At 43.0% G+C, this 19,735-nt stretch overlaps 1 protein-coding gene across 1 annotated transcript; it reads right to left on the minus strand.

Annotated features, from left to right (window-relative positions):
• Positions 1–313: 313 nt before the first annotated feature.
• On the minus strand, positions 314–18,547 carry HELB (helicase (DNA) B). The gene is made up of 13 exons (XM_015410524.1): positions 18,306–18,547; positions 16,407–16,781; positions 16,082–16,275; positions 14,218–15,066; positions 13,133–13,289; positions 10,977–11,118; positions 10,392–10,513; positions 9,605–9,689; positions 6,203–6,262; positions 4,284–4,521; positions 3,351–3,485; positions 2,173–2,625; positions 314–663 (listed from the first exon to the last, which is right to left on the minus strand). The coding sequence occupies exons 1-13, from the start codon at positions 18,499–18,501 to the stop codon at positions 574–576; spliced, it is 3,096 nt and encodes a 1,031-aa protein (XP_015266010.1). The 5' UTR covers positions 18,502–18,547; the 3' UTR covers positions 314–573.
• Between the last annotated feature and the right edge of the window lie 1,188 nt (positions 18,548–19,735).

The following is a 19,735-nucleotide window of genomic DNA, read 5'->3' on the forward strand; positions in this document are numbered from 1 at the left end:
CCATAGGTCTCAAAGGTCCCTGTTTTTCAGACTCTAAAAACCAAGACTATTTTTATGCCCAGGTCCAAGAAGGGGCAAAGGTGGCGTAACTCAGGTTTCTGAGTGCATAGCCCTGACTGGATCAGGAAAATACATGTCCAAATGGAATTCTGATGTAAAACCGGTACTGCACACACAGCATTGAATTAGAAGCAATGTTAAATGTAATTTCTTGTAATGAAATCCTTTTCATCAACAATACCGCAGTGCTTTGAGAGAAAGGAGCCCTTCAACAAAGCCAGGGTACAAGGATTTTTTTAAAAATCCAACACATGTTTATTCCAGTAATGAACATCAAAAAATGCCAGCCTTAGAGTGTGTATTTCTCCATTACAAGAGATGCAAATAACTTTAATAAAAGTAATACTATTTGGACTTTTAAAATGACTTTTTGAAGAAAAAAAACCTGCCCTTTTATGCTAAATCCATTTTTTTTAAAACGGACTGCCCACACCCCCAGCTTTACACTTCTGTTCAGATGCACACTTTGTAAAAGCAAATCAAACTGAAGCATGTAGCCAGATAGCAGATTTGTTACAATGGAAAAAGCTTTTTAGGAACCGGGCCTTCCAGTGTCATGTTTTGAAGTCTCTTAATTCCAAGTGGGGAGTTGTCTTCCTTAATCTGTGAAATACCCCAAAAAAGAACAACAATGAGACCTAGAAGTAATTCTGGTTGAGAACCATCATAACTGTTAATAAACTTAAGTTATAAAAGTACTGATAGTTTTGTGGACATGAATCTTACAAACGCAACGGCCTTAGCTCAGAGCGACACCTTGTACGTAGTAGGTGTTAACAGCAGCCCAAATAAACAATGTCACCTCAGTTTCTCCCCTATATCATACAAATGCCTTCATGGTTCAAGTTCTCCTCATCTCTATGCCACTTCATGGGCTGTTGCTTTCAGTGTCATCTTGCATCACAAATTCTTTTTCCAAGATGAGATACAAAAAAAGGGCCGTCGCCGCCACATCATTAACCTGCCTCTATTCCCAGTTACTGCTGTGCCCAACCCGGATGTTCTTAGTAATTTCTAACTAGACATAAACATGGTATTTTTTGTGTGAAGCCGCAGAATTCTTTTGGTTTGCTCTACAATGCAACCTATACTACATTTCATGGCTTTTCAGCATTTTAATAACTTTTTATCTATCCAAAGCACTGAGCTTCTGCACAAAAAAAATCTTGGCTCACAAAATGTATTTACTGCGGACTTTGAAACATATGGGACCCTAAGGCACTGCTTCATGCGTCAAACTCTATTCCTTATATAGTATAATGTATTTAATGATGATACATTATTAAAGAATTCACTGTTTTCGATGTATAAAGTTTAACATATCCAAATATGCTGGTACTCCATCCAAATAATACAATTTCTTTTATTTATTAAATAATTTGTTTTGGACATTAAACTTTTATTTTTTTCCTGCCTCTCAGATGGCAGACGTTAAAATGCATCTACTATGGTAGTGTAGGCTGTAGCAGTTTGAAACTCACTTTCAAGTACAGGGTATGCTTGCAATTTTTGTTATAGAAAACAAAGACCTTTATACTTTTAAATTCTAAATATGCCAAATACTACAATTTTATACGATAAGTTATAAATGATGTGTTTTGTGTTGTTAAATCAGAAAAAAGTTTAGGTTTCTATATATTTCAATTTTCCTCGAAACCTCCCCCCCCCACCCAGTTTGGCTTCAGAATTTCAAGAAATTTTACATCTCAAGGAGAGGCCCAAAGTTATGGATTACCTCTGCCGCACACCCATCTCCCCCACAGAAGTCACACTTCAGTAATATAAAAACCATTGATCTCCCATATTGTCTAGGGAGAATGTTGTAATGCTTCATGGAGAATCGCAGCTGCTCCCACTCAAGCTTTTGAGCTGTGTGAAGGGAGAGTCTGCACAATCCAGGCAACCCACTGTTACACATTATCAACTTTATGAGGAGATGTTTCCGGCTGGCAACAATACCACAACTTATGACAAGCACTTTGCGACATTCCAAAGCTTACCAACCTGGGCTAATATCCATAAAAGACACACGACAATTTATAAGTATTTCTACAAGTGAAGAAATTGCATAGGTAAAATTTTATAACAGTTGTTTCTAAAGAAACTTCTTACCAACATTACTTTAGAAGGGCTTGAAGAATCTTCTGGTAAGTTACTTTGCCTTTTAAGGCCACCTGGGCGGCGTGACATTTCCATCAGCTCAACAGTTCTCTGTCTGTTGTCATTTTTCATTTCATCAGAAACTGCAGCCTCCTCTAAGTTAATACAATTATTTCCGGCATGAGGAGCAAAGTCATAAATCCTGTCCTCTTTACTCTGCACGTTCCTTTGAGAAGAAAACATTTCCTCAGAAGAATCAATTTTCCCCATAAATGCATCTTGCAAATGTTTTCGTAAATGAGTTTTTCTGGGGAACTCTTTGTTAGCTATGGCTTTTTGGAGTTTGGCTTCTTCAGCGACAATATAGACTCGGCTACATCCTCTAGTGACAGCTGTGTATACATGCTGCCAGTTCTGGCGACCAGCATTTCCAACGACATAGACAACAGTCTTCTCCTCAGAACCCTGAAAACAGTATTGAGACTCTCGAATAAACCCATTTCAATGCAGTTCACCTCCTTGCTTCTCAATTTTATTAATTTATTGAAAACATTTTATGCTACCTTTCCACCCAGCTTGGAGTCCCATGGTAGAAACGATCAAGTGCTGCCACTGGTCTTACAAACTTTTAGTAATTTTTATCACAAAGCAAATGAATCAGATGGAAGGAAAATGCTTGTATCTGCCAATCTAATTTACCAGGATTTTTTGAAAGAGGCCTGCCTATGTTTTTGGTAAATCACCAGATGAGGTTTTCATACTGCCTTGTTTTGGTTTCTCCACTGTTCAATGAACGACACCCATTTTTATCCCACCCTTCCTCCAATGAACTCAGAGTGCCACACGTGGTTCTGTCTCCACCATTAGTCCTCGGAACAAGTCTGTGAGGCAGGTTAGACTGAGAGAGTATAGCTGGACCAAGGTCATTCAGTGAGATTCACAGTGGAATGGGGATTTGAATGTGGGATCCTAATAAATATCCTAATAAAATAACATTAACCACTACATGCCACCTGACGGCAAAATCACTGTTCCCATAAAGAGCCTTTCTAAATGTTAAAGGCCCTTTCCACAATGGATGGCTACTTACTAACTTCATGTTATGACTGAGTCAAAATCAGGCTTTACATGTGACTGGCAGCATTTTCTTCAGGTCGGTAGAACTTCATTAAAACTATCCCCTCCCTTACCTGAAATGTGTGAATAGTTCTGGCCCAGGCATGCTGTATCTTACAGACTCTTCGGAGACCTCGATAAAGCAGGGTGTCTGTAAATCCATCAGTGCTTCTAATGGTCAGGAGGCGACGCTTGTCAACTTCTCTGTCCTACATACACAATATACAGATACATGGCTTTATTAGGTAATAATGTTGTTGTTGTTGTTCAGTCGCACAGTCGAGTCAGATTCTTTGTGACCCCATGGACCACATCACGCCAGGCCCTCCTGTCTTCCGTTGTGCTCTGGAGTTTGCTTAATTTCATATTCGTTGCATTGATAACACTGCCTAACCATGAGTACTCAGTAAATCAACTGAGGCCTTACCCAAGAGTTGCCCTTCATGATTCCAAAACAGATGCAGAAGCAAATTATTCTTTTTACACTATCTACCTAAGCAGCAGGGATGTCTCCTAGCAGGATGCTTTAACCACATGGGCAAGAATGCTAGCAGAATCTGTATAATATTTCTTTGTCATCATGGAGCTTTGCTTTCTGCTGACCATCTGGTGAGCAGCAATACTTCCTCTGTACCTGACTCCTAGCATTTAACAGATAAACAGGGCAACCAGTAGACCAATACTACTGAATGAAGTTCAAAAACAGCAGACATTTTAAAAAGAGTACAGCAACACGGAATATTTCTTCATACTGGGCTAGATCCTGAGCAAATCCACATGCCCTAATCCCCCCCAGCGTCAGTCCTCCAGCTCTCATGCTGTTCCTAGCCCCCCACTCAGAGTAGCATTCCAGGGTGCAACTTGAGTAGCAGCGAGCATAAAGTCAAACTCAATGACAGATCTTGTTTGGCCATAAAAAAGAAAGTAATTGGCTCTTTGTACATGACATGACGAAAGTGTTTTCCCATTTCCAGGAAGATTCTGAAAATCAGTTACAAGCCACATGCCTCTTCAATGAAGAATATGTCTCCGTTGCACAAGCGTGTATCATCATTTTCATGGGAAGGTGGATTCCGACCAGAGAGGCAATCTTCTCTTGTAAAGCACGTATCACAACCACATGGATCAGAATCTTTATTATTCTTTGTGCAAGTCTTATCATTTGGAAGAAGATCTCTTCTGTATGCATTCCTTGTGGAACAAATTTTATCACCACACTGAAATTGTAATTGGTTTTTATGGTTTCTGAATAAAAAGAGAAGCATATCAAAGATTCATTTAAAGCATTCATATGTATTTATTAATTATTTATTGATTCAATTTTTTATCCCGCCCGCCCCGCCAAAGGCAGGCTCAGGGCAGCTTACAATAAAAAGTTAAAAATATATTAAAACACACATGCTTATACAATACAGCATCAGCCTCAGTACAAAAGGAAAACCTCAAAACAGCCATGTAGCTTCAAAGTATTCCCCTGCTTTCCTAGAGGACCTCAGTGAAAAAACATCCGGTGTCCACAAAAGATATTGGGGTTCTGTAATACATTCAACAACGTCACCACATCAGCAGAACAAAGGACCATAGTGTCAGGGTGCACCTCTAAATTCTCCTAGAATGCTCCTCAGAAATATCATGAACCATCCTAATAAACATATCTTCAATATTAAAAAAAAAAAAAAAACATTTTGAAGTGTAGCCCCAGAGCTGGATCGCAATAAAAAACAGCAGAACACAAAGCCATGTTGAACCCAATTCTTTCAGGTCAAACAGCTGCAAACCCCTGGATTCTAAGCATTACGATATTCTGCCTATTGAGATCCAGTGTGGTGTAATGGCTAGCATGTCAAACCAGGACCAGTGACAGACTTGTGTTCAAATCCTCATTCAGCCATAAAATTCACTGTGTGATTTCTGACCATTCACCCTCTTTCAGCTTAACCTACCTCACAGGATTGTAGGGAGGATAAAATGGCAGTGGAAGAACTACGTACAGTGAGAGGTGTCTGGAGAAATGGCAGGATACTACTCTGTGATTGATTGGTTAAAGCTAGAATCACAATTAAGGCCTCTTCAGACTGTAAAGTCCCCTGGAATGAACAGTGTGTGGGACTGTTACATCACTCTCAATCCACAATGATATCCTAAACCAATATGATGGAAGGGGGGGGGGCAGCTATCCTGTTCGCTGCGTTTTTAGAAATGAGGAAGGATCTTTAAAATCATACTACAGACCTAGAAAAGTTGGACAATGGGGCTTTAATATGAAGCTTCATCTACGAAGATGAAGTTTAAAATAGTTCCCTTTGACTGCATGTAGAACTTTTCCTTGTGCTAAACTGGCTTACAACACAAATAGTGGAACAAAGTTTGAGTCCAGTGGCACCTTTAAAACCAATAAAGTTTAATTCTGGATATAAGCTTTCATGTGCACACAAAGTTCTTCAGATACAGGATCCAATGAAGTGTACATGCACACAAAAGCTTATACCCAGAATTAACTTTGTTGGTCTTAAGAAGAAGAGATTGGATTTATACCCCACCCTTCACTCAGAGTCGCAGAGCAGCGTACAATCTCCTCTCCTTCCTCCCCACAAAAGACACCCTGTGAGATAGGTGGGGCTGAGAGAACTCTGAGAGAACTGCTTTTGAGAGAACAGGTCAGAGAACTGTGGCTTGCCCAAGGTCACCCAGCAGCTGCATGTGGAGGAGTGGGAATTAAACCCGGTTCTCCCAGATTACTGTGGGGAATCAAACCCAGATTAGAGTGGGGAATCAAACCCGGTTCTTCTAACCACTGCACCAAACTGGCAAACTGGTTAAAGGTGTCACTGGACTCAAACTTTGTTCTGTTGCTTCAGTCCAACATGGCTACCCACCTGAATATAACACAAATAGTGGTAAAAGATAAAATTGAACAAATCCATACCGCATTGGATGCTGTGAGTAGTGCTGACAACAGAGTTCATTGATGATGTCACAATCTTTCCTAATGTATGTGAAAAACACACCATCAGTTTAATTATAAACACACAAACATGCATCATTTCAGAATAAGTTTTTGTTAGACTCAGTTTTATAACCAGCCTCTCAAACAGAAGAGAACTTTCACAATGGACTGCTGCAACTGAGGAAACTAAAACAAGGATTTATACCCTAACCACACAGCACCCCAAGGAACGTCCTCAGAAGCTGAGACATTTGGCATAAATCCTTACATCAGTTTCTTATAATAGCATCAACTGCTCTTGGTCACTACTAGGACCCTCAGAAATACTCCAGGTCTTTCTGTTCTAAGCTTGCTGCTCAAAGAAAGGAACGGCTACTTAAGCCAACAATACATACTTGAAATGTTATTATAGGAAGGAACAGGAAGAGTTTATGACTAGAGGCATAAACACAGAATGAGAGCGGGAAACACCTATGATCCACACTAATATTTGTTATAAACGTAGCAAAATGCCCGGCATCGTCATGGGAGGCAAGGTGTGCGCACGGGGGAGAGGGCCTGCAATTGCCAGGATTCTGCCTCTGTTCTGCTCCTCCATCATGCAGCTGTGAGTCCCCCACTATGACACAAAGAGGACAGGTTTTGACCAACTCCCGTGATTTTTTCCATCAGATGCAGTGCTTTAGTTGGGTCCCCTAAGAATGAGAAACATCCACTTGTATGGGATAAACGGATATCTCAGGAACTGCCCACAACTTGTTTAATTGACCCCATAGAACACAATGGGAAACATTACAAACTAAGCCAGCCACTATCTGCATAGCTCCAACCATTCCCCATCCTCTGTTCCATCTTTTGGCCACACTAAAGTGCAATACACACTTAGGAACTGGCTGTTCTGTGATTAGATAGGATAGCTGGGATCGTTTAGTTTTTCTTCTGCCAATTGCATAATGGAAAAGGAGATGCATAATTACATAGCAACAACACTATAATCCTCTGCAATACTCTTTGTAATGAAAAACCAATCTAGAGAGTATGATTAGGGGGGGGGGGAAGCAGACGTGCTATTTATCACTCTTCTGGCTTTGTTGATAGCACTACCATTAAGGGCTAATAGATACATCACAGTCCCACTGTTAAAGATTTGGGTTGCATGGTTGACATACTTCCTGCTAGCCTTTCCTCCCTTATGTGAAAATTCCCTCTCCTACTCCATCATTACCTTTAATTGGTATCACTCATTACAAGAGGGGGCCTGCAAAGACTTGCGGTAGAAGCTCATCTTCCCCTCCACCACTGATCTTTCCCTTCCTTCCTTCCCAAGGAAAGGAAGCCCTACAGCCTCTCCCTTTTCCTGCTTCCTTTTCTCCTTCCCACCCATCAGCCAACATGCTCCCCATCTTCAGCTTTGCCGCCTTCTCTTCCCCAGCAGCAGCCTCAGCCCAGAAAAAACTACAGCCCAGTTGCACTGCGGGGAACCCTCAGGGAATGGAGGGACACCTCACTTCCTTGTGTATCCTCTTCCCCACACTATTTCCTCTTTCCTTCCACCTGGCAGCTAGGGTGGCCAATTCTGGTTTGGGGCACTTCTGGAGATTTTTTTTGGGGGGGTCAAGCCTGGGGAGGGAAGGGACCTAAGAAGGGTATAATGTCATAGAGTGCACCTTCCAAAGCTGCCATTTTCTTCAGAGGAACTGATCTCTGTAGTTTGGAGATCAGTTGTAATTCCAGAAGAACACCCCATCCCACCTGGAGATTGGCAACTCTACTGTCAGCCCCCTTATCCTAACCTTTACCTGCTTCCTTTTCTCCTTCCATCTACCAAGTAACCTACCTTTTATCTGCCACCCATCTTCAGCTATATATATAATTTATTTACTTCATTTATATCTTACCGTTCTCTACAATGGGGACCCAAAGAAGCTTACATCATTCTCCTCTCCTCCACTTTATCCTCACAACAACCCTGTGAGGTAGGTACTGCAAAGAGCACATGATTGGCCCAAGATCATCCAGTAAGCATCCATGGCATAGTAGGGATTCAAACTTGGGATCCTAGTCTGAAACTCTAACAACTACACCACATTAGCTTTTTTTGAGGTGGCTGCTGTTGAACAGTGGCAAGCAGCCGGGCTCGGGTGAGTTATGCAAGTCATGTGGTAAGAAGTTGCTCAGTGGTTGCTGCCAGGCCTGCCCCAATGAGTCCCCCTTCAGAGGTCAAAACAGCCCTCGAAAGGGTTCCCACACCCTGCCTTTTCTGACAGAAACCAATGCTCAAAGGCTGGCAATACAGTTGTGGTTGCCTAGCAACAGCCACAATGGCCTCTGACAGAGAATTTGTTTCCTAAACCTACAGGCACTGCTTCTGTTATTTCAGGGGTGTGTGTGTTAACACCACCTTTTAAAAAAAAGATTCCAGATTTTTCTGCAAACCTGGGGCTTGTCTGCTCATGGCTCCAATCGCCAGATTTAAATGTCTGCAGGTGGTACCACACTGAGAATTAGATATATTGATGTCTATTTGGGTAGAACCATGATTTAAACTACACAGACCTTACTTCCAACAAGAGTTTGCAACTGGCTAATCAAGATCACTATTCATGCAGGAATGGAAAGAATGAAGGCAATCTCCTTGTGTAAGGAGAGGAACAAGGAAAGGAAGCAATTGATCCTGCAGCCGGCCCCCAACTGTTTATCCATGGCTGAAGGACAGGCACACCTTCACGAGTCCTAATTTTAGCATGTATTTATTTATTTGATTTGTATCCCGCCCTCCTTGCCAAGGCAGGCTCAGGGCAGATTACATTAAAAATATATATAATATATTAAAACACAGATGTATTAATACAATGCAATGTCATAAAACTCACACATAACAAGTGCTGGTGGCGGTCATATCCCGATAGGCCATAATAAAATGATAACGAAGTATAGCTACCATCAGTGTCCAATATATAACAGGCTGTTGGTGTTAACATAGAGGGCCTTGACAGGTCAGTTGTTATCAGTAGCGGCTCCTAATCAAAAGCCTGGTGGAAGAGCTCTGTTTTACAGGTCTGCAGAACTGTAGAAGGTCCCACAGGACCCTGATGTCTTCCAGGAGCTCATTCCACCAGTGTGGAGCTGCCACTGAGAAGGCCCTGGCAGAAGCCAGTCTGGCATTTTTCGGTCCAGGAGGGGCCAAACAGTTTTGAGACCCCGACCTCAGTGCTCTCTGGGGAACATGAGGGGAAAGGCGGTCCCTCAGGTAGGCATCCCCCAGGCCATGTAGGGCTGTAAAGGTCAAAACCAGCACCTTGAAGCGAATCCAGTATGCTACTGGCAGCCAGTGCAGTGTAGCCAGGAGAGACATTCAAAGTCTACATACATAATTATTACCTTCTAAAAGAAATGAACTGTGACTGTTCAGCATCTTCAAGCCCTGGTCCTCCTTTAAGCAAAGCCTTTATGGCAGACTGCAAGTCTGATTACAAACACAAAATAAGTACAAAGCATAACTTCAAAATAATTATAATAATAAAAAGACATTTCACGATGATAATGTCAGCTACTTATAGCTACTTGCAACAATGCCAGTGCAACTCTTAGAGTAACATGCTGTCACGAATCTCTTGCAAGAAAGCCTTAGAACTGTGGCAAATATTTAAGAAACACTGAACCATGAGGAAACATAATAAATTGTCGATATGTTTTACAAGGAAAACAGATAAACTGCATCAATTACATGGCATACAAAAGTTATTAGGATAACTACACTTCCAGCACTCAAACTGACCACTAGAAACTGGTCAGTCATCTGCTACTGAACTACTAGCAGGCAAAAGTTAAGCAGTAGTCCACTGACATACCACTGGCTGATTTCTACTTGACCACCACTGGCTTGCTAGTACTCTTGCAATTCAACTGGACTGGGGATCACTTAACATGGGTTACTTATGCATTAACTAGCAAGAGTACTTTCTGCTCTTTGGTCAATTTAACACATGGCAGAGGGTCCATGGGGATCCTAATTAAAACAAAGGAAAAATCCATCATGCAAACACATGCAGTGCTAAAGGCATTCTACTCCCATACTATGCAGTACTTAAAATTGAATCAACATCAACTAGGTATATATTGCATAAGTGCACTATGTACACTGGTCTCGTTAGTGCAAAACACTTACCATCTTCAGAAGACAGGACAACACAAATAAATTTTTTCTCTGGACTTGGCATTGGCCAGGCTTTATTCTGGTCAGAACGTCTGAGTACTGCATCAAATTCTGGGTATATCCGCTGAGAGATTCTGGATTCAAGAAGGGGGTGGGATGTTGAATGATAAAGATGCTGCAGCTGCCTAGACAGAATTTCTGTCATCCTGGTACACCATTCTTTGTTTCACCCAGTGTGCCATAATTTCATTTTGCACATGAGAATACATTGAGGACACTGTCCCATTGCACACTATATACAATGGGTATCATACAGACTAATCCTAACAGAGTTAGAGTAACTGAACAGTTTCTTCTGAATGTGAGAGCTGGGACTGGAATTTAATTTTTTTTATAGTTTCAATCAAAATGTTTGGCTGAGGTGTTATGTTTTTACACACGCACACACACTTTCTCGATACAAATGACAGTGTGTAGCTGAAGGTTCTGAGTGAAAAGTCCAAAGATATGCCACCATAATGGAACTGGGAATGTAATATCTTGTATGCTGTAGAGCAAGTTCTGGCTAACAAACAGATTCTTTTTAAAAAATCTTACCTTGTTGAATTATCTACAATTAACTGTGACTCGGCCCTGTGATTGGTTCTGAGTTCTACTGACCAGCCTCTTGATTTCAGACTCTCAAACACATTGCACAGCATGTTACCAGGCTCAATACTGGGTAACTGTCTAATATCACCTAAATAAAATGCAAAATTATATTCAATAATAATATTGAACCATTATTGTTAAGTGCATTTCAGTGCCATACTTAGGCTCTCTTAGAGCCTCTAAATGTGATTACAATTTTGCTTTCATTTTTAGAAAGAAAGCAGACTAATTAGCATGAATACCAAATCATGTACAGTAAAAGCTTTATTGTTTGGCACTCAATTATCCAGAATGGTCAGTTAACCACTATCGCCTAGGGGACAATTTCAGTCCCCCGTGTCTCTGGTCATGCACAAGGCCCACTCACATCTCTCCATCTGGCCAGCGTGATGTCTCCAGCTGTTGCTGGGCTTCTGACAGCCAGCGCTGCCTGCTGACACTATCCTCAGATGCTTCTTTTCCCTCAGCCTGCCCTGAGGCACTAGAAGCCACCTCTGCTGGAGGGCTCCTGGGCAGCCTGTTTGCCTGCTGCACACGACGGTTCCATGGCTCAGAGGGGGAGGGCCCCACCGGCATGGATGCTGTTGCCACAGCACTCCAAAGAGGACGGGGCTTGGCTGCTGCAGATTCCTTCGCTAGGGGTTGGGGCAGAGCCGGAGTATCCAGCACATTTGATCATCCAGCAGCACTCATTTCCCATGAGTGCCAGAAAACAACACTTTTACTGTACTGCACAACATGAAATCAAATGTGTGAACATCAGACAGTGCCCTACCAATCCTGCTCTGCTTCTACGTGTGGGATTTCAGAGTCTAACAAAGGACTGCAGTCTTGACTCAAAGGGATTTGTGGAAGTATCCTTCAGGAATCAAAGTGAACACCAACCAAAAGTAATATTGCTTAAAATGCTTGCTTAAAAATCGCTGTAAGAAACTTAAAAATATGCATTCAGAGAATATTTCACAAGTAAGATTTCTTGGATGGTAAACAAGAGTAGAAGCCACGAAACCTAATCCCTTTGAAGCAGGTGCATGCTTGATGGGAATGGGTCCTATCAGAACCAAACGAAAATCAGTGCACAACTGCTCTCCTGCCAGGCAAGGCCAAAGAGATCTGTTTCCAACATTAGATAATAATTAAGAACTTATACCTTCTGTGCAAATTAGTGAGTAAAAGTTATGTCTGAATACTGGTTTGTTAGATTAGATTATTTCTCAAGGGCTGGGCAGGAACACATTCCTTATTCATCTTTCCATAAATCTCAATAAAAGTATCAGGAAACAAAGGAGGACCAGTTAGGTGTGGAGAGCCAGTTTGGTATAGTGGTTAAGAGCGGTGGACTCTAAACTGGAGAACCCGGTTTGATTCCCCACTCCTCCACATGCAGCCAGCTGGGTGCCCTTGGGTCTGTCACCGTTCTCTCAGAGCTGGTCTCTCAAGGACAGTTCTGAAAAGAGCTCTCTCAGCCCCACCCACATCACAGGGTGCCTGTTGTGGGGAGAGGAAGGGAAGGAGATTGTAAGGTGCTCTGAGACTCCAGGTGAAGGGCCGTGTATAAATCCAATCTCTTCTCTTCTCTGGCCCCTGCCACACGGCAGAAAAAAACACGGCCAAAGTGAGGCTTTTAAGAGCCGCACCAAAAGAGACACGCGGCGGCGGGATCACACAGATCCCCTGAGCCGCCGCGCAGTTGCTCCCTGGCACGATCAGATGCTGGGGAGGAAGCCACCGACGGGAGACTGAGGCAGCCGGTTGTGCATGCGTGCGCATGCGCAGTTCGGCCAGGAGCCTCGAATGCTCCTGACGAAGGACGCACCGGCGATCCCACGGCCGTGCTTGCTGCGGCGTTTCAGGTAAGTCCTTCTCTTTACTTGGTTTTTTTTTTTGCTCCGCAGCACTGGGCTGTAGGGACGGATCAGGGACGGGTGCGCGCCGATTCCCAGATGTTGCGGTGAGATCACGCCCGTTTGCTGCGCCCCCGATCCATCCCTCTTCCGGCCCAAAACCTCCCGGGGCCTCTCTCTCTCTCTCTTACACACTGGATGAACTATAAAATATTATTCTCATTTCAAGTTTGTCTTTAGCCAAGGCTTTACACTTACCAAGAATAACAAGCTTTGCAAGTTGAGCACTATGGAATAAGAGGTTTAAAACTCTGCTAAGAACAGTTACGGACACCAAGCTTCCTTCATCTACCACCAATACTTTGACTTTAGAAAACTTCCATGGCTTGGCCCCAGAGTAATAGCTGTAGACAACCTGAAAACACATAATTTAAATTTTGTATTAAGTACAGGTCAGGGGTGAATAGCCCTACCCCATCCCCATCCTGTAAAGAAGGGAAGAAAACCCTGCCTGTCCAGCCACAAGCTGGGTGGCAGGGACACTTCCTTGCTATGGAGAAGCTGGGTGGGTGGCCTAGATGGGCAGGCACAAGGTTGGGCAGGCATGCCCCTTGCCGCAGCAAGCCCTCCTTCCCCTGCATCCAGCTTGTGCCTGCCCCTCTTTTTGGGCTGGAGTGGCAGCTCTCGATTAAAGCTGGCTCTGCAGGGGGAGGTCCCCCCAGGCCTCTTCCCTTAATGGTCAATCTGCCCCAGAGCACAATCAGATCTGCTTTTCTTTTCTTTTTTTTATTAGCTAAACTTGTTGCTCAGTCTTTCACTGCCAATGTGACTTACTCCCAGGATAATATTCATCAGATGGCAGCCACTTTCTCCCCCCCCCCCATTTTGTTGTGTAAGCAACTAAGCAATGTGCTTAAAAGGCTTTCAAACTGCCATATTAATAAAACTGTCCAACCAGTCTCATCTGGCATACTGAAAGTTAAGAACAGTGAAAGAACAGCACATTCAACCTGGGTTAATAACACAATTTAATAACTGCTGTGAGTGTGTAACCTTATCACAAGAGGTTACAGGTTATGCACCAAGAGAAAGCCTGGGCCCAGGATCCAGAGGTGCAAACTTCCAGACTCTGGAAGACTTATGGCACCTAGCCAAAATAATAGACAAGAAAATACCCTTTAGGTTTGAGAAAAGTTCCCAGATTTCCTTTATACTTTGTGAAATATTCCAAAGTACCAAATTATTTGTAATATTTGCAGAATATATTTTGCACGTTATGTCTTGAAAACTTATTACACATCTACCCCACCAGATTACTGGAAAGCTTTAAAAATAGTTCATACCTGATGCAGAGTATAAGCAGGAAGATCTGTTTTCTTACTTAACAAACCTGCTGCCCTCCCTGTAGGTGCAGTAAACAAGACTTCTAGTGATCCACTTTTATCTGAATGTATGTTGAGATCAGAAAATGGCCTATAAGTGTTCCATTCTTCTGATGTGTCCTGGTCTGCTTCAAAATCTTTACAGGCTCTTCTAACTTCTTCAAACTCCATCCGTTTTAGATAGCTAAAAAGGTAACTAACCACTGTTGTTTTCCCACAGCCACCTTTACCACTCATGACTGTCACTGGATTGGAACAGATCAATTCCACTGCATTCTCCTGATCTGGATCCACTTCTGCTTCACATGTTTCTTTACGGGGGGTTTCTTCCATATTCTCTTGCACATCTGAATCACTATTAGGTTCTTCCTCATCATTTAATTTATTCTCAACAACTGGCCCTTTTGAATCGTTCATATGTGCACCACTATTAAGTACCTTTCTCACATCAACATGAAACTGCCACGGGGTTTTCTTTATGAGCTCAGATATAACCAATGCAATGTCTTTTTCAGCTTTGTACAGCTTGTGAAGGAACACTAGTTTTCTCTCAATAACCACTATCTTTTCATCTTTCATAAACTGAAGTGACTGCCAAACATGTTCAGTGGACATTTCAGGGACCATACGCATCAACTCATCCAGTTCTTCATATGTATGTCCCATCTCTCGACACCTCTTCTGGAGTTTTGCGTATATCATTAATGCATTCTTTTGTAAATCAGGAATCTTTTCAAGAAGTTGTGTGAATTCACAGAAAGCTTTCCAAGGAGCTTCGCCAATGTAAGTATGCAGATCTCTGTATACTATCTTTTAGAGAAACCAAAACTCTGTGTTACTTAGACAGAACATTCCCAAAGGAGCTGGCATAAGTTTAAAACAGGAAGTAAAGGTAAAGGTAAAGGTTCCCTTGCTCAAAAGCCAGTCGAATCCGACTCTAGGGTTGTGGTGCTCATCTCCGTTTCAAAGCCGAAGAGCCAGCGCTGTCCGAAGACGTTTCCGTGGTCATGTGGCCGGCATGACTAAACACCAAGGCGCACGGAACGCTGTTACCTTCCCACCGAAGTGGTACCTATTTATCTACTTGCAATTTCTTGCTTTCGAACTGCTAGGTTGGCAGGAGCTCACTCGGTCTTGCGGCAACCCAGGTCTCGAACTGCTGAACTACTGACCTTCCACAGCTTGCAGTTCAGCGTCTTAACCACTTGAGGAAACAGCTATACTTAAAGCAGCAGTAATGAACTACTTGCAATCAGAGCAACCAATTTCAAAAGCCCTTCAGAAGCCCACTCAGCCAATCTGCTTACCAAGACACTGAGGCTGCCAACTCCAGGTTGGGAAATTCCTGACAATCTGTGGCAAAAGCCTGCAGTTTGGGGACAGGCTGAACTTCAGAAGGGTATAATGCCATAGAGTCCACAGCTTCAAACTCTGGATTCAAATGTTGGCTAGAAATTAATCGTACTTAACTTGGGGAGGGGAAGAGCTGGCGGAAGTTAAATCTGCTTACCAGAGGGGAGAAACTGAGGACACTCACAAAAGTGTTTTTACACATAAAGATGTATATTATCTGTTCTGCCTCTTCGAAACCCTGATCATCAGGCATGCACAGCATAGCAGAAATCCAGCATAACCAAGAGACAGAAGCTATAAACTGCTTTTTAACATGCATTACAGAACTTGTTAACAAAGACATATCATCAGAGATTTCTTAGGAGTAACAAATTCTCAGAAATCCAATATCTATACAACTTGCTTGGAGTTACAAATTGTTAGTTTTGGATTTTATTAGTGTATATACCAGGTGCAATAAATATTTTCTTACTGTGCTGAATCCAAGTTTCCATGGCTCTTCTGTTAAGATCATATTCAGTTTTGCTAGTTTACTGCATTCACTGCCACTGATTTCACTCCAGTCCAACCACCCGATGCAGCTGGATATACTATATGGCAGAAGTGTTGGCAAGAACTCCACGAGAGCAGGGAAGTCCAAGGCTACTAGCATAGCTTTCCCTGCAGCTGTACAGCCAACAAGAAAGAAAAAGGCCTTTGCAGATTCAACTCAGATTGCTACACAAGTAAAATTAAAAGCAGCGAGTGAGCCACTATCGTAATAAACAAATCACACATAAAATGTTTATACTACTCACGTGAGTTCTTAATGTAATGAAAAATGTTAAAGTCTTTGGTATTTCCAGAGTCTTTTCTTTCCTGACATTTCGACACCATAAACTGGTTTAATTTCTTTTCAAGATGTTCAAAGTTCAGGGAAGACTTTTGAGGAAGCCACTCAAAAAAGGCTGTTGTAAATTCTTCTGGAACCTTACATGCCTTTAAAAAGAGTGAAATAACTGCTTGCCAATTTTCTCCTGGGTGAGTCGACAGAAAGTAAGATGGATACCCCTGGGCATAGAACTTGGATCCAGCCTGCTTCACTTTAACATTCACTTCCCACCATGGGTCCTTAAATGGAAACCGTCCAACAACCGGGTATTCCTTTTGGGATTTTTCATCTTTTATTACAACTGAAATCATTTAGAAGGGAAAAGCTGTTAGTATAATATTAAAATATTCTGACAATTTTTGGGGGGTTCAGCTAAATCACAGATTAATCCCAATCATATTAGGCCCCAATGAACAACGGCAACAAACCTGACAAAAGCAATGATCAGCAGCCATAGCACAGATCAGTCTTCTGATCGACATTCCCAATAGTTTATTCCCATCTCCAACAACTTGTTAATTAAGTAAACAGGAAGTTCTCTAAGGCAGAGTTCATCTCCTCAGTGTTCTGTATGTAGCCAGTACAAAAATGCAATGCTTTCTCTACAAAGTGATCTAATACTTTTCAGAAATTTTAAAGAATAATTATGTCCAATATAAAAAATACTAGGAGTCACTTTAAAACCTGTGTGTGTGAGAAAGGGAGCTTTCAGTCATTCATCATCACAGACCAGTCCCAAACTTGTTTCCTCAAAAGTACATCCTACTGAGTTCAGTAACTGTGTTTGTGTGTTAAGTGCCATCAAGTCGCTTTCAACTTGTAGCGACCTTATAAATCAATGCCCTCCAAAACATCCTACCATTCAAAAGAAGACATGTTACTCTGTGACAGTAAAAATGGGGTGGGTGAGACACTGAGTTATATAGGGTTGCAAACCTCCAGGTGGGGGCCTGGTCCTGCTACTATAGTTGATCTCTGGACTTAACAGAGATCAGTTTCTCTGGAGAAAATGGCTCCTTTGGAGGGCAGATTCTATAGAACCGATCCTGCTGAGGTCCCTCCCCTCCCCCTGCCCTCACCAGGCTCCACCCCCAAACCTCCAGGTTTTCCCAACCCAGAGCTGGCAACCCTCATTTAGTGATCCATGTGGTGACCAGCAGTTATTTTTGCATATCTTGTGCACATCTGAGCTGTACAGAGAACTATCCTTTTCTTGACATTTCCTAGACTCTTTACCCCATTGAGCAATTGCTTCCCGTGTGTAAAACCTTCCAAAGAAGGGCAATGGGGATCCTGCGAGATTGCATACCGCAATAGATCTGATCGTCTTTAAGGTGGCACAAGGGTCTTCTTCGCTGGTTTTTTTAATTGGGTTTTTGGAATCCAGTGAGCTTTACGCTAGTGATTTTAGGATTGCAATCTCGGAGGCGCTTTCTTTCATGACTTTTCCAGGACTCGGAGTTATTAATGAAAACCATACTGTGAACCCAGAAACAAAGTAAACCCAGCTCCCCCGCACACACACACACACACACACACACACACCCGAATATGCCTCTGTGAGCGTGCTAAGGCTTGACAACTGTCCCTTTGGGGCTCCCGCCTCTCTTAACAAGCAACCACACTGCTGAAAGGAAGAGCCGTGTACGCGGAAGTAATTCTCATAGAGTTCCAGGGCCTTCCACCCGGAGAAGTGTTCGTGCCTAGGGTTGCTGTTCAAGACCAGGTCAAGCCGCCCACACCAGTATCTCCCGACGCCATGTGAGGGGCTGTGAATGGGGAAAGAGAGAGGAACTGACGGCGGCGGATGTGTGCAGGTCCTTACCTGTCCGGCGCGAGGGCTGGGAGAAAGAAAGTTGGCTCGAATGTTCTGGCAGCTCAACCAGGGGCTCCGGATCGTCACCGTCCTCTTCCTCCTCGTCTTCCTCCTCTTCTTTTCCGCGTGCTGTTTTGTCCGGCAGCAACAAGCCCCGCAGTTCAAAGGAGATCCCTTTCCCGCCTTGGCCGCTCGGCGGGGTCATTTTCTGCCCGCTGGCAACGACACAACGGGGCGGCCTGAGTCTAGCGCCGAAGACCCTCCCACCGCGCCATCCTGGCCCCGGCGCACCCTGACGGCAGTGGGCGGGAACCACGGGACCTGTCGGGTTTCGTGGTGTCAAACTAGTAGATAGATAGCGATTCTGGAGGGTGGGCAGTCGTCTTGTTTGAAGCAAGAGAATAAAGCCTGAGACGAGTGGCACGTTTAAGACCAACGTTTAATTCAGACTCTGAGTCTTCGTGTGCATGGATCTGAAGAAATGTACGTGCCCACGAAAGCTTATACCCGGAATTAAACTTCGTTGGTCTTAAACGTGCCACTCGTCTCAGACTTAATTCCGGAGGAGTAGACGTGTTCGTTTGCTGCAGCAGAGATAAAACAGCCTTGTGGTGTCTTAAAGACTAACATTTTATTCCAGCAAAAGTTTTTGTGGACTAGAGCTCTCTTTAAAAAAAAAAAGCAATGAGGGGACCCTCCTTACTAGGCATTTTATACAACGGTATAAGAGAAAAAAACAAGATTCATACCTCTAAATGAATTAAATTCCTGGTGAAGATCCACTCATTATTTTTGAAGAAGAGGCCCACAAGGAGAAGCCTACAAAAGCTTTTGCTGGATAAACTGGTGTTAGTCTTTAAAATGCTAGAGGAATCCTGTTTATCACTGCTGTTATTTGTGATCATATTAACTCAGTACCATTTGTGTATGTAGAAATCATGTTGGGAGTTATAGGCAGTATCCTTATTCTTAAAACATTTTGTCAAGAGTGTAGTTACTAGAAAATAATCCAGTTGAACTAAATGGGATTAACAGTCAAGTAAACATGCTTGCAGTTGGGTTGTTAAAAGTGGGAAAGAAAAGTAAAATTTTATCTGCATGGATCCTCATGGATCTACTTTTTTAAACAGAACACCAGCAACAGCACAGAAACATGGATCCAAGGAAGGGATCCTCATGAATTCATATGATTTTACTCTGAAATGAAATGAAAACATCATATTGTAGATTAGGACCCACCAGAAAAATCAGGCATCCACTGCTTTGGTGTGTCACCCCAAACTCACAATCAGATCACACAAGAAAGGGGACCCGCGGGGGGGGGGAGCGGGGGAGCTCCACACAGAGCAGGCGGAGGAGGAAGCAGCAGGTAAGCTTCCCCCCCATCCCGCCGGTTCCCCGTCTCCTCCACTCCACCCCCGGCTCTTCCCCTCCCCCTG

Source organism: Gekko japonicus, unplaced genomic scaffold, assembly GCF_001447785.1.
Source record: "Gekko japonicus isolate JY-2015 unplaced genomic scaffold, Gekko_japonicus_V1.1 scaffold215, whole genome shotgun sequence".
Taxonomy (NCBI): Eukaryota; Metazoa; Chordata; class Lepidosauria; order Squamata; family Gekkonidae; genus Gekko; species Gekko japonicus.

Bases quoted from the DNA above. Each gene is read 5' to 3' on its own strand.
- HELB (XM_015410524.1), bottom strand. From the start codon at position 18,501: ATGACCCCGCCGAGCGGCCAAGGCGGGAAAGGGATCTCCTTTGAACTG. The intron at 15,067-16,081 runs GTAAGAAAATAT...TTTCTCTAAAAG, and splicing joins GGAAACTTGGATTCAGCACA to ATAGTATACAGAGATCTGCA. The intron at 9,690-10,391 runs GTAAGTGTTTTG...GTTTGTAATCAG, and splicing joins TGTCCTGTCTTCTGAAGATG to ACTTGCAGTCTGCCATAAAG.